Source organism: Hylobates moloch, unplaced genomic scaffold (genome assembly GCF_009828535.3).
Source record: "Hylobates moloch isolate HMO894 unplaced genomic scaffold, HMol_V3 SCAFFOLD_12, whole genome shotgun sequence".
NCBI lineage: Eukaryota > Metazoa > Chordata > Mammalia > Primates > Hylobatidae > Hylobates > Hylobates moloch.
Window position 1 is genome coordinate 56,925,440 of NW_026652287.1, and position 13,639 is coordinate 56,939,078.

General features: G+C 42.7%; 1 protein-coding gene across 7 annotated transcripts in view; it reads right to left on the reverse strand.

Annotated features, from left to right (window-relative positions):
* Positions 1–13,639, reverse strand: part of IARS1 (isoleucyl-tRNA synthetase 1) — an 87,866-nt gene that overhangs the window by 34,712 nt on the left and 39,515 nt on the right. For 6 of the 7 annotated variants that reach the window (XR_009208973.1, XM_032170298.2, XM_032170299.2 and 3 more), the window contains exons 18-25: positions 11,336–11,419; positions 10,047–10,191; positions 8,900–9,020; positions 5,578–5,669; positions 4,036–4,113; positions 2,944–3,065; positions 2,425–2,527; positions 2,097–2,180 (exon numbers count right to left, since the gene is read on the reverse strand). Coding sequence is in view for 6 of the 7 variants with exons in the window: in XM_032170298.2 (XP_032026189.1) it covers positions 2,097–2,180; positions 2,425–2,527; positions 2,944–3,065; positions 4,036–4,113; positions 5,578–5,669; positions 8,900–9,020; positions 10,047–10,191; positions 11,336–11,419 (829 nt within the window). In the remaining variant the exon portion in view is untranslated. The remainder of the gene's footprint in view (positions 1–2,096; positions 2,181–2,424; positions 2,528–2,943; positions 3,066–4,035; positions 4,114–5,577; positions 5,670–8,899; positions 9,021–10,046; positions 10,192–11,335; positions 11,420–13,639) is intronic. The other variant, XM_032762111.2, reaches the window with a different exon arrangement.

Genomic DNA, 13,639 nt, shown 5'->3' on the forward strand with positions numbered 1-13,639 from the left:
TGTGAAACATTATGCTAGGTGAAATATGCCAGACATAAAGATTACAAATAGTATGATTCCACTTATATGAAATGTCCAGAGAAGGCAAATCCAGAGACAGCAAATAGGTTCGTGGATGCCAGGAAATGGTCAGATATTGAGGGGAAAATGGTGTGTGAATACTAATGAATACTGGGTTTCTTTCTGGGATGATGAAAATGTTCTAAAACTATGGTGATGGTTGTACCATTCTATAAATATGCTTAAAAACCAGTGACTTGTATGGTAAGAAGAAAATGTTTGTTATGAAGATCTATCAAGACAGTTGAGCATAACAGAAAAAGGACTCCAGAACCAGAAATATAAACTTCATCCCTCAGAGGTAACTTTTGTGTAAGCAATTGCAGAGCACCACAAGGTTAACTATCAACTAAGCAGAAGATCAGTTAAACAGAACACGTCATGCTTCAGTCATGCTACTGAGGATTACTGATGCGGCAGGGATGGTGATGGCACAGTAGCGGATGGGAAAATGAGAACAGCTTGAAGCAAATAATACGGAATGTTTAGTTTTGCCATTATATTTACCTACATTAATTAATCTCATTTTAAGTGAAGTAGTTAACTTCAAAATTTTTCAGCTGGGTGTGGTGGCGCAAACCTGTAATCCTAGCACTTCGGGAGGCTGAAGTGGGAGGATCACTTGAGCTCAGGAGTTAAGAGACCAGCCTGGGCAACATGGCGAAACCCCATCTCTACAAAAGCCCGTACTTCTATGCCTAATCTCCGCCACTTGGGAGGCTGAGGTGGGAGGATTGCCCGAGCCCAGGAGATGGAGGCTGTAGTGAGCCAAGATCATATCACTGCACTCCAGCCTGGGTGACAGAGCGAGACCCTGTCTCAAAAAAAAAAAAAAAAAAAAAAAATTTTCTATTTTATGCATAGCCACAGGTACTAATTTCAGAATTTACAATCTAACTTTTGGTTTCTAATATTTCTCTGGAACTTTCAAGCAACTGAAAACCAAATATAGAAATTAACATTTTCTATAATAATGATTTTAAATATCACCTGTGAAAAGAATAAACAATGAAATTTTAAAAAATATTTGTTTTCTATCATCACAAAGAAGATGAGGTAAAACATATTTGTTTTTAAAACATCATGGAATAAAGATGTTTTAAAATATCATGGAATAAAAATGTTTAGGAAGACAACTGACACTATAAACTTTGACCGCAAAACTCCACTTCTGGAATCTATCCAATATCCATACACTGATATATGCAAATATGTACACACAAAGCTTTTGTTTGTAATCAGAAACCTAAATTTCAAACAATAGGAGAGTAATTCAATAAATCATGAAGCAGCCAGGAAGTGAGACTCCAGGGAGAGATGGGGTGGAGAGAGGCTTGCTATGCTAACGCTTCGACTTTTTACATGCGAGGGTACTTGTCACTTGCATAATTTGGAGGGACAAAGTTTCTTTGGTAGTTATCAAAAAGTACTTCAGAAGGCCAGGCACAGTGGCTCATGCCTGTAATCCCAGCATTTTGGGAGGCCGAGGCGGGCAGATCACTTGAGGTCAGGAGTTTGAGACTAGCCTGGCCAACATGATGAAACCCATTCTCTACTAAAAATACAAAAGTTAGCTGGGCATGGTGGTGGGTGCCTGTAATCCTAGCTACTCGGGAGGCTGAGACAGGAGAGTCGCTTGAACCCAGGAGGTGGAGGTTGTGGTAAGGCACCACTGCACTCCAGCCTGGGTGACAGAGTGAGAGACTGTCGAAAGAAAAGAAACAAAAGTAAAGTAAGGGAAAAGGAAAAGGAAAGGACAGAACAGAAAAGAACAGAACAGAACAGAACTTCAGGGAAGTGAATGAAGATGACAGATGATAGGTAAAGAAATTCATTGATCTTGAAATATTTTTAAAAGAATTACAACAAATTTATGTTGATTCCAAACACAGTGTAAAATATCATGGATTATTAAATTTGTTATGACTATATTAACAAAAATAAATTATACAGTCAATATGTACTTTGAGGATTATTCATCAAAATAATGTTCTAAGTCTATCCGTACCAAAAAACAGACAAATCATCTACCTTACCTCAATGATATACTTCTCCAAAGACTTGATATCTTTAAGAGCTTCTGGATCTTGATGGATAACCACAATTTCTTTCAAAGGATACTAGGAGGAAAAGGGAGAGGAAAGTTCACTCAGCAGCCAGTCCTCTATAACTGCAGAAAAATGGAACATTAAATGTTTATTTGAATCTCAAGCTCTAGTCAGGCTGGACTAGTACTAAGTCATTCATACCCTCACTGCAGAAAAGGAAAAAGGCCATTGGTGGAAGCTCTCTATATTAAGAAAGCATTCCAAAGACTTAATTATTTAGGTCTGTGCCACGTAAAACAGAAGTACAATTTCAAACCTTTATGGGAATAGTTTTTCGGTCTCTGATCACTCTTCCAAGTTCAATCACAGACTGCATCTGAGAGACTGCACTCTCTGTTTTCTTGTCAATCAATTCTTCTCTGAGTGGTAGAGGTAGGAATACGAAAGAGTTTAGATTTAAGAGGAGAAAACTGAAAGCACTAGGCATGCATAAGCGAGGAAGAGGGTCAGGCCAGAGAAGTGCGGCTAGGCCCTCCTGGTGAAGCACCAGGGGAAGGGCAGCACAGTGCCTGCCGCTCAGCACCCGACACCTCCCCAAGGAGCCCCCATGGGGCATGCCCACACCCCACCTGCCGCAGCTCTACAAAGGGGTTCCACACCAAGCATCCTTGCTACCGTGTGCCAAAGTGGGCCCCATCCTGCAGCCTGAGGAGTTCATGTCAGCTGGGGTGGGAGGCCAGGCACAGATGGAGCTGGAGCAGGGAAATGCCTCCTCTTCCCCACATGCTTGAGCAACTCTCCCCTCAGGTGAGGGTTATTTCTATTTGAGTCCTACCGAACACGGGGCAGCATGAGGTAGTGGATGCTGAGTGTGTCCTTGTCCTGAACAGAAACAGGGTCAATCAGCACCTTTAGATTCTGGTACATCAATTCAGTGAGAAAAGGTGTGTAGGGAGCCTGTATGAAGACACAGGACATCATGTCAGTCATATGCAGTCATCAACAACTGATCTCATTTATACTGAGAAACAACTAAACATGTTAGAGAATGACGCAGTAATATGCACCAAAATGGGCATGAGGTTACAAAACATGCCCTGTGAATGAGAAATGGCCTCATATCCCTGAAGCATAGCTGCAGGACTGTAGCTAGAAAAACCCAAAGCACCTCTAGAATTCTGAAGGATGTCTAAAATAGAAACAGGAGCACCTAATGATGTATCAGCCAAGTCAATATGCACAGAGGACTGACTGTCCCAAACCTCAGAAACCTCATCTGTAAACTGGGGAAAACACCCCCTGCTTCACAGGATGAAGGTGATGAGATCAGGCATGGAGAGCACCAGGCACAGCACCTTGTACAAAGCAGATTTTCCTTCGGTTAAAGAATAAATAGGAGCCTTATAACATATGCAGTAAAGGAAACAGGATAGAAAGAATTAAAGTTGGAGCCGTTCCACTTTTATATTATTTCACTAATATCTGAACTGATGGGAACCTATATCTAACAATTACTTCCACGTTTTCCTCTCAATGCTAAGTTAAAGTATTTTTTGTGATATATATATTTACTCAGACAGGTATTAGCTGAAGAACCTCCCCATTACTCACAATTATGGCAATCCACATTAAGATGAGGTATGTCTTACTTTGAACTGTAGATCCTCGTTCTAGAGCCAAGGGCTCTGACATATATTGTACTGCCAGAGATTGTTAGAAAGAATCTAGTATTTCTTAGTCCTTACTTAACATGTATAAGCTAACAAGATTTCTGAAAAGGAACCAGAGCTATAAGGTGTTATAAAACTTCTATTTCTATTTCTGGCAGAATAATACAGAATAGATATAAATGGAGGATGCTGCAGCAAGTAGGTGCCGAAGGCAGCCCATAGGCCAAAGGGTACTAGAAAGAAGCCAATCATCTTACCATAAGTCTGCAAAGAGAAAGCAGAACACTAAACAAGGTTTCCAGGGCCATGACACAATCCTCTATCCCATTTTCACCCTAATGAGTAAAAAGGGAACATAAACATTAAACTGCTAAAATAAGTGTTTACCATTAAAAAAGTAAGTTTATTAAAAAGAAGCAATCTTCAAAGAGCATGCAGCATACAGACAGGACACGAGACAGAGAAAGGAGAAAGGGCCACGACCACAGGCCATCCACGGTCGGTGCCATCAGGGTGGCCCTGCAGGTGAGTGCAGGAGGCCTGGCCAGGATGTGCACCTGCTGTCCCACTGACTATCCCCACCTGAGGCGAGCTGATAGGGAAGTAGAGCCTAACTGTAGGACCCAAAGGCTGAAGGTAGAATTGATCTACCCACAACAGACAGAAACAGTTGCTAACCGAAAACTTTAAAGTACCTTTAAATAAGATTTCTTATGTTAAAAAAGTATATACTGTATATTAAAAAAATGCCAATTCATTGTTGGAAAAACAAAGATAATGAAAAAATTTCAATCATAATTAAGTTATCCAGAGACAACTACTGTAAGCATCTTAGCATATGTCCTTCTAGATATGTGTGTGTGAGATACATCTGCACAAAAATGAAATTACAGTTGTGTTGCAGGCTTTTATTATTAATGCCTTTTAAGACATGACTGGCCAGGCGCGGTGGTTCACACCTGTAATACCAGTGCTTTGAGAGGCTGAGGCCGGTGGATCACCTGAGGTCAGGAGTTTGAGACCAGCCTGGCCAACATGGTGAAACCCTGTCTCTGCTAAAAATATAAAAATTGGCCAGGTGTGGAGGCGCACACTTGTAACCCAGCTACTCGGAAGGTTGAGGCAGGAGAATCGCTTGAACCCCAGAGGCAGAGGTTGTAGTGAGCCGAGATCATGCCACTGCACTCCAGCCTGGGTGATAAGAGTGAAACTCCGTCTCAAAAAAAAAAAAAAAAAAGACATGACTAATGGGTAGTGGGAGCCTTCATTGGGCCTGCGGTAAAGAGACTTCCCTCTCTCTATTATGCATCATTGTTATTTATGTACCTGGCTTAAGTCCTGAGACCAGGACCTATGCTCTGCTCATCCTAAACTCCCAACAGCTACAGAGGAGTTCTGTCCACAGTAAATAGTATCTGACTCCCTTGTGGAGGAAGGAAGTATCCCTCTCAATATTAAAGCCATATCTGCCAATATTTTTATAAAATATATGCATGATTTTATTTTGAATTTTAAGAGGTCTGCTCAGTGTAGTCCTGTTTGTGCCTTGACATTCTCCCTCCAATGACATGTACATAATTGTGTTATGAAAATAATGCAAAATGACTTTGAGAACTTATAGATCCCTATCCCTCAAATGACAAATATAGTTAAAATGCAATGTAAAAGGAAAAGAAAAACAAAGCTTCAAAAACTGAGAGCAATTGAAAATGTTCCCCTCCCTTCTGGCTATTCTCATATTTCTTCTACTTTCAAACTTCATATATTTTTTGCTTTTCCCAACAGCAGTCTGCACTTACCTTTAATCTTCTGCGGTTCATTCTAACATACCAATTGGTCAGAATATCTACAAACTTGACCAGGCGAGGCACCACAGTATAAAGCCTATAAGCTAAAAGTAAGACAAGTCAATCAGGCAGCAAGTGGGTTACCAGGCATCTGGGGTGGGGAGAGGGCTGGATACAACAAAGAAGAGGCAGCTCCTTCCATGCAAGGGCCTCCACTTACTAAGGAGAAAAGAACCAAAATGAAGTAATCACGTAATGACCGTTTGTTGAGGATGTGCTACATGGCAGTCAGAGTGTTTAGGGGTGCACACAAAAAAATCACCATGTGAGCCACATGCAAATTCCCATTGGTCAGTGAGAAAAGCCAAAAACTCCAGTATGTGTGGATCAAAGTCCAAGGCTGTCCACTACACAACTGTAGGAAGTGCGGTTTACACGGAGTTGTGCAATTTGACAGCATCAACAATGCCCAACTTCTTTCCATTGTATTATACTGTACTTCAACTAAAAGACAAAAAGCACAAATCAGATGCTAAGAGGCACAGCATAGGCCAGTGATTCTCAAACAAAAGCAATTTTGCCCCGTGGGAAACATTTGTCAATGTTTGGAGAAACATTTTGCTTGTCACAACTTGGAGGGTAGCATGGTGCTACTGGAATCTAATGGGTAGACCCAGAGATGCTGCTCAGTTATAATGCACAGCACAGCCCCACCACAGAGGATGATCTGGCCCAAACTGTCCATAGTGCTGCAGTTAAGAAACTCTGGCACAGGCTATGAATAATAGAACTGGCCTTCTAAACATTAAAACAGTCGAGTAAAAACAGCATCAGAGGTAGTGAAGGTCTTGAGGAATTAGGAGGATTTGAATGGTTCCCCGAGAAACTCAGATCAACTAGGAAAGAAAGGGTGTTTAGCCAATTGTCTGAGGCAAGGCTTATTTTATGGATTCTCATTCACCTCCCCTTTAATTAATACTCTTTGTTACATAAAAACAAACACCAAAAACAGAAGAATAAGACCAATACTTAGAAACAAATACAATTTATATAATGAAAAGGGTCCAGGGAGTGTTAATGAGGCTTCTGGTCTAAGCTAAGAGATGAGAAGTTGCAATGGGCAGAGCTGCTCTCTGCTGCTTTTCACAAAGACCAGAACTCAGGGGCCAGTGGGCTGAGCCCCAGGCCAGAGTCATTAGCTGGTCACACTTTCTTCGACAGGTGATTTCAGTAACTGAGACCTGTCTAAATGATTTCTAGGGTTCACGGCACTTTTTACCTTCCAGGAAGCTCAGGTTTTCCATGTTCTGGTTTCAACTCTGAGGGAGTAAATGAACCCAAATGAACCCCACCTACAATGAATAAACATACAACACACGGGGGCAGCAGCAGCAGCCACCACCCAGGCCACCACCACCCTGTGAGGCAGGTCCTCTCACACCCACAGTGCTGCTGAGGGAGTGGAGGAGATGAAGCTGACAGGCCGGCAGAACCGGGACTTAAACATGACCCACAAAATGTGGCTGCCGATCTCTAGTTTCCAGGCAGACCAGGCTCCAGCCAGGATGCACACTCTCCAGACCCAGCTTCACAGGAGGTCATGGCAGCTGGTGCCTAAATACTGAAGGGGGTCCAGGCAACAATCCCCACGTTTCCCACCCACTCGTATCACTCAGGAGGGAAAAGCGGACACAGGTGTGAGCATGTCTGGGGAGAGTGTGCTGGGCTCCCAGTGCTGCCCTCGCCAAGGCAGCAATCAGCCTCACACTCACTTCCATCTTCATCTATGTCTATCTGAGCAACAGCTGGACTGTCGTGATCCTTCTACATGTTTAACAAGGTGGACAAATCCTGTAGCAGTCCTTCTGTGCTAAGTGGGGCAGCACCGCCTACTCCAGGGAGCAGCACGTGCCCATATCTAGGCTAATGGTGAATCCCAGGTCTGTGGCAGCCGCTGCTCCTGCCCAACAGCAGCAGGAACCACAGAGCCCTGTGAGGGTGGATTTGCCTTGCCCTCTTTTGCCCTCACTGTGACCCAGGGCCTCTGCCCACCCACTTTAGCTGATTGTCTAAGGTGTCCTAGATTTCTCACCTGGACCTACGGTTGTGACTATCTCAAACCTTAAGGAAGCCAACATAATGTACTTTTTGAATCTCTGTAAAATTACCCAACAAACTCACTGTTGTTAGTTAACAGAAATACAGCAAAATGTCCATTTCATTATTGCTCTTCTGACTTTTCTAATTTTTCTGGAAAAGAGGGGGACTATTTAGTAATGAAAATAGACCTAAAAATAAGTTATAAATGCATTAATAACAAGTATTATTTATTGAGTACCTATCATCTGCCAGCTACTTTATGTAAATCGTCTCTACTTAAGCCTTACAAACACTACTGGGCATTCTGCAGATAAAGAAACTGAAGGTCAAGATAGACTGAATAAGAGTGGCATCTGATGGCACGATGGGGTGATTACAGTCAACAATAATTTCTTGTACATTTAAAAACAACTAAAAGGGTATAACTAGGATATCTGCAACACAAAGATATGATAAATGCTTGAGGTGATGGATATCCCATTTACCCTGATATGATTATCACACACTGTATGCCTATATAAAAATATCTCCTGTACCCCATAAATATATACATCTACTATGTACCCATAAAAAAAAAAAAAGGAAATTGATGGTCAGACTTCAGGCAACTCTCTGGATTGGGAACAAGTGGTAGAGTTGGGCTCTGAACCCATGGCTATCCAGCTCTAAAGCTCTTCTGTGGAGCGTTGAGACCACAAGGACACCCCCTAAAGACAGAATTCCCCAGGGCTGTTTTTTTTTTTTTTTTTTTTTTAAGATGGAGTTTCGCTCTTATTGCCCAGGCAGTGGTGCAATCTCGACTCACTGCAGCCTCTGCCTCCCAGGTTCAAGCAATTCTCCTGCCTCAGTCTCCTGAGTAGCTGGGATTACAGGCGCCCGCCTCCATGGCCAGCTAACTTTTTTTTTTTTTCCAAATATATTTTTAGTAGATACAGGGTTTCGCCATGTCGGCCAGGCTGGTCTTGAACTCCCGACCTAAGGTGACCTGCCTGCCTTGGCCTCCCAAAATGCTGGGGATTACAGGCGTGAACCACCATACCAGGCCAGAAGTCCCCAAGTCCTTGAAACAAAGATATCACGACAATTAACAAGCCTTAACAAAACTATATGAGAGGTAAAAGGAAACATTATTTAATTTTCTGTATCTCTCAATATTTCCACTATTAAATATCAAAAGGGCAGTTACAAAGAGAATAGTCCTTATTCCTGGGAGGACAGACCAAGAGAGACTCACCTGCCATTTCAGTCTCAAAGAAGCCAATGAGAGACTGCATGAAGGACAGGATCCACTGGTCTGTAATGTTGGGGCTTTCTCTAACTGTGTTCTCATTGTAGAGAAATTCTATTTCTTCCTCCTAGGAATGAACAATTAATGAAACACTTGCACACTTGGGGAGAAAAGTTACTATGAGGAAATAAACTTAAACAAAAACAAAAAGAAAAAATCCCAGACCCTACTAGCAATGTGAATTTCTGATTTTCAGCAATATTTTCAAGATAAGCACGAATGTGGGACATTAAGTCCTCAGTTAATTAATTATGTTTTGGGGTAAACTGAAGACAGTTTAGGAAAACATTACTTCTCTGCACCAAAGAGTAATTATGAATTGAGAGATATTCTAAAATCTTGTCAGAAAGTGTAGGATTTAGTTACTTTAAACCTCAGGAAGGAAGGACAGTAAAACTGTCTAGGATTGAATGATTGTCCACAAACTGAAAATGAGTACTGGGAAATAATTTCCATGCTAAGGCTGTTCATTTTACTCAGAAAGTTCTATCCCACTCTTTCTGCTTTGCAAAATCCTCCTTGATCTTAAGTCCTTGCTCCACAAACAGAACTCATGTCCTACGTTGTTTCTCTGGCAGCACCACAACCAGGCTAGCAGGGCAGTGATAATGTGACTCTTCCTCTGGGTTTAAGCCCCTGATCATGGAGTCTGTGTCTTGCTGGTATGTTCAGATGGGCCCTGGCTGTGGGGAGCTTTGACCCCGCCTGTATTCCTGAGTCTCGCACCAGTGGAGGCCTGCAGAGTGCACCTGCCCAAGGACTGTTGGCCCTACTTGGCAGAGAACCACATGCAGGACAGGCGGCAGGGCTGCAGAGAGGAGGAATGCTGGGAGCCTGGGGAAGATGACTGCCCTTCTCAATTCCTGGGGAAAGGCTACTCTGAGAGCCTCAGGTGAACATGATGTGTCCTCATTAGCAGAACAACCAGAGCTCAAGGGGAGCAGAAGTAAGTCACCTGCCTGCTGGAGTGGGATAACAAGAGTTCATTTTTCCAACCAGCTTTTTGAACTGCTCAGAGCTCCACCTCACAGCTTGGTGAAGGGAGCGCCGTGGAGACATGGCAGGCACACATGCAGCCCCCTACAGCCCATACCTTCTGGAGCCTCAGAACGTTCTGGATTAAGAAGCGATAGGCATTGTACCATGGGAGCAGTACATCCTTAAGGACGTCCCGCACCCCCTCCTCTTTAAAGCGGAGGTTTTCTGCTCTCACCACAGGGGAGTTAATCAGATATAATCTGGAAGAGGGAGAAAAATTAGACAGAAAAGGTACTTAGACAGTAAACCAATTATTACTACTCGACATATTGAGAGAGCAAGATGAAAATCAGTCCTATTTTCTACAAAAGGGGGAAACTATGAATACTTTTTGAGTGGTCAATTTAAAACTCACAAAACTCACTCTCACTTTCTCTAAGAGATCTAGCAAATTATATAGAATCTGACACCAAAATATGGCACCGTATAGCACAGAAATGCATCTTATGCCACTCTCACTGCAGGACCAATGGGGTACACCAGCACTAAGAGAAAGGCTGGCCTGATCCTCGTCAAGAGCCACTGTGTCCTTCCCATGGACATGACCTGCATCTGCTGCTTGCAGAGAGAGGGACTCACAAGGAAGAGCCTTCACAGAGCAGAGTCTTGACATCCGGCGGGCAGAGGTTAGGGATGCTGCTAAACATCCTATAAAGAACCAGCACCACAAAGAATTGCCCAGCCCAAATCGCCAGCAGTGCCAAGGGTGAGTCTAAGAGACAGTGGAGAGTTGGGGGAGAGCCCCACTAATGGCTCCTGGGCAACACAGGTACTATGTGAAGGTGCTGAGTCACAGGCCTGGGCACTGGTCTCATGCCTAGGACATAGAGACGCTGAACAAGATCGCTAGGTACCTTTCAAATTGAACACTGTGTGGTTTCATGATTACAGCTACCTCAAGCAGTGGCTCAAATTTCTCCAAAAACTTTTCAATATGAGTTTTTTTATTACCTCTAGCATAGATATATCTCACATGGCTCTGTAAGTACAAAATTAAAATAAATGATGAAAGAGAATTCTAATACCAACAAGACAGGGAACCTAGAAAGGAAGTAAGGCAGAGGCAATCAGCATCTAGCCTGGAGAGAACTTGGGACAGCTCAACAACATCCAACACAGGTCCTCTTCCTCAAACAGACCTCTAGGTTTAAAAATGCCTATATTATTTAGAAAACTATTTTGGGGGTTTAAAATCAACAACCATACCAATATAACATCCAAATAACAGAGATACGTTGCTAAAAATCTAACTATAAACCAAATCTAAGAATAGTGACTAACAGTATAGGAGATGCTTACGTAAAAAAACAATAGATACACACAATGCAAAGCACTGGTTTGTACCTGAGGGCATCAGCACCATACTTCTGGATGACAGAAACTGGATCTGGATAATTCTTTTTCCGTTTGCTCATTTTTTGGCCATCACTTGTAAAACAAAAGGGAGATGCCAATTAAGTAAGTCAATATCACAGATGATCTTGTTTTAAGGATACAAATCATTTGCAAACAGGAATACACAAAAGGAAATGGGAAGGAGTAACTTAGACAGAAGTTAGTGCTAATAGGCCGGGCGCGGTGGCTCACGCCTGTCATCCTAGCACTTTGGGAGGCTGAAGCAGGCAGATAACCTGAGGTCAGGAGTTCAAGACCAGCCTGGCCAAAATGGTGAAACCCTGTCTCTACTAAAAATGCAAAAATTAGCTGGGCGTGGTGGCACACACTTGTAATCCCCATTACTGGGGAGGCTGGGGCAGGAGAATTGCCTGAACCTGGGAGGCAGAGATTGAAGTGAGCCAAGATCGTGCCACTGCACTCTAGCCTGGGCAGCAGAGCAAGACTCTGTCTCAAAAAAGAAACAAACAAACAAACAAACAAACAGTGTTAAGGTACAATGGTAAGATATTTTGTTAATATTTGCAAACTTCTTTTTGAATATCATAGTAAGTCCATGAGGAAGCTTCAGGGTAGACTGAAGAAGAAAGATGTGTCAGAATATATCCCAGAGAAATGAAAACTTACATTATCATAAAAACCTATAATCAATTGTTCACAACAGCTTTATTCACAATTGCCAAACGTTAGAAGCAACCCAGATGTCCTTCAAGAGGTGGATGATCAAACAAACCATGGCATACCCATAATACAGAATGCTATTTATCCAAGCAAAGGAATGAACTATTGGTATGTGCAGTCATCTGAAATCTCAATGGAATTATGTGGATTTAAAAAAAGCCAGCTGGGTGCGGTGGCTCATGCCTGTAACACTAGCACTTTGGGAGGCCGAGGCAGGTGGATCGCCTGAGCTCAGGAGCTCGAGACCAGCCTGCCAACATGGTGAAACCCTGTCTCTACCAAAAATACAAAATATTAGCTGGGTGTGGTGGTTCATGCCTGTGGTCCCAGCTACTCGGGAGGCTGAGATGGGAGAATCGCTTGAGCCCGGGAGGTGGAGGCTGCAGTGAGCCAAGATCGTGCCACTGCACTCCAGCCTGGGTGACAGAGTGAGACTCTGTCTCAAAAAAAAAAAGAAAAAAAAAGCCAATTCCCCCAAGTTAGTTACTGTATAATTCTATTAATATAACATTCTGGAAATGACAAAATTACAGAGACGGAGAAAAAACCAGTGGTTGCCAGGGATTGGGGATGACAGTGGGAAGGCAGGAGGGGAAGGCAAGGCAGGAAGGGAGTCTTTGATGTTGAATTCATTCAGTACTTTGACTGTGCTGCTGGATACAGGATCCTACACATGTGATAGCTGTATACACGTAAATGTGTATAAGCAAATAAGTATATGTAAAACTAGGGAAATCTGAATAAGATTGGTGGGCTATATCAATATCCTGGTTGTGATATATACTGTAGTTTTGCAAAATGTGACCACTGGGGGAAACTGGGCAAAGAATTTAAGGGATCTCTATTATTTTTCACGACTGCATGCAAATCTACAATGATCTCAATGCACTTTTCCCTTTTTTTTTTTTTTTTTGAGATGGAGCCTCACTCTATCACCCAGGCTGGAGTGCAGTGGCATGATCCTGGCTCACTCCAGCCTCTGCCTCCCAGGTTCAAGCGATTCTTGTGCCTCAGCCTCCCAAGTAGCTGGGGTTACAGATGTGTGCCACTGCACCCACTAATTTTGTATTTTTAGTAGAGACGGGGGTTTTATCAAGTTGGCCAGGTTGGTCTCCAACTCCTGACCTCAGGTGATCCGCCCACCATGGCCTCCCAAAGTGCTGGGATTACACGCATGAGCCATGGCACCCAGCCCTCAATACAATTTTCAATTAAAAAAAAAAAAAAAAAAAAAAAAGTAGCACACATACTACAGAGGCAGACTGCCTGGGTTCAAAATTTGCATTTACCACTCATTTGCTGTGTGTCCTTTGGCAAGCTACTTTTTCCTGTCCCTCAGATTCCTCAAAGGTCACAATGGGATTACAGGACCCATCTCAAATGGTTCTGGGGATTAAATGAGTTAAAATGTGAAAATGCACATAGTGGGGCCTGGCAAAAAATAAGGATGCACAAAATATTAGGTGACATCCTCTTCCTCCTCACACAGCATATAAAGTACGATTTCTGTGTGGGTAAATATTTCATTTTAAAATTTTCATTTATGTTTATATTTATTCTTAATGACTAGGG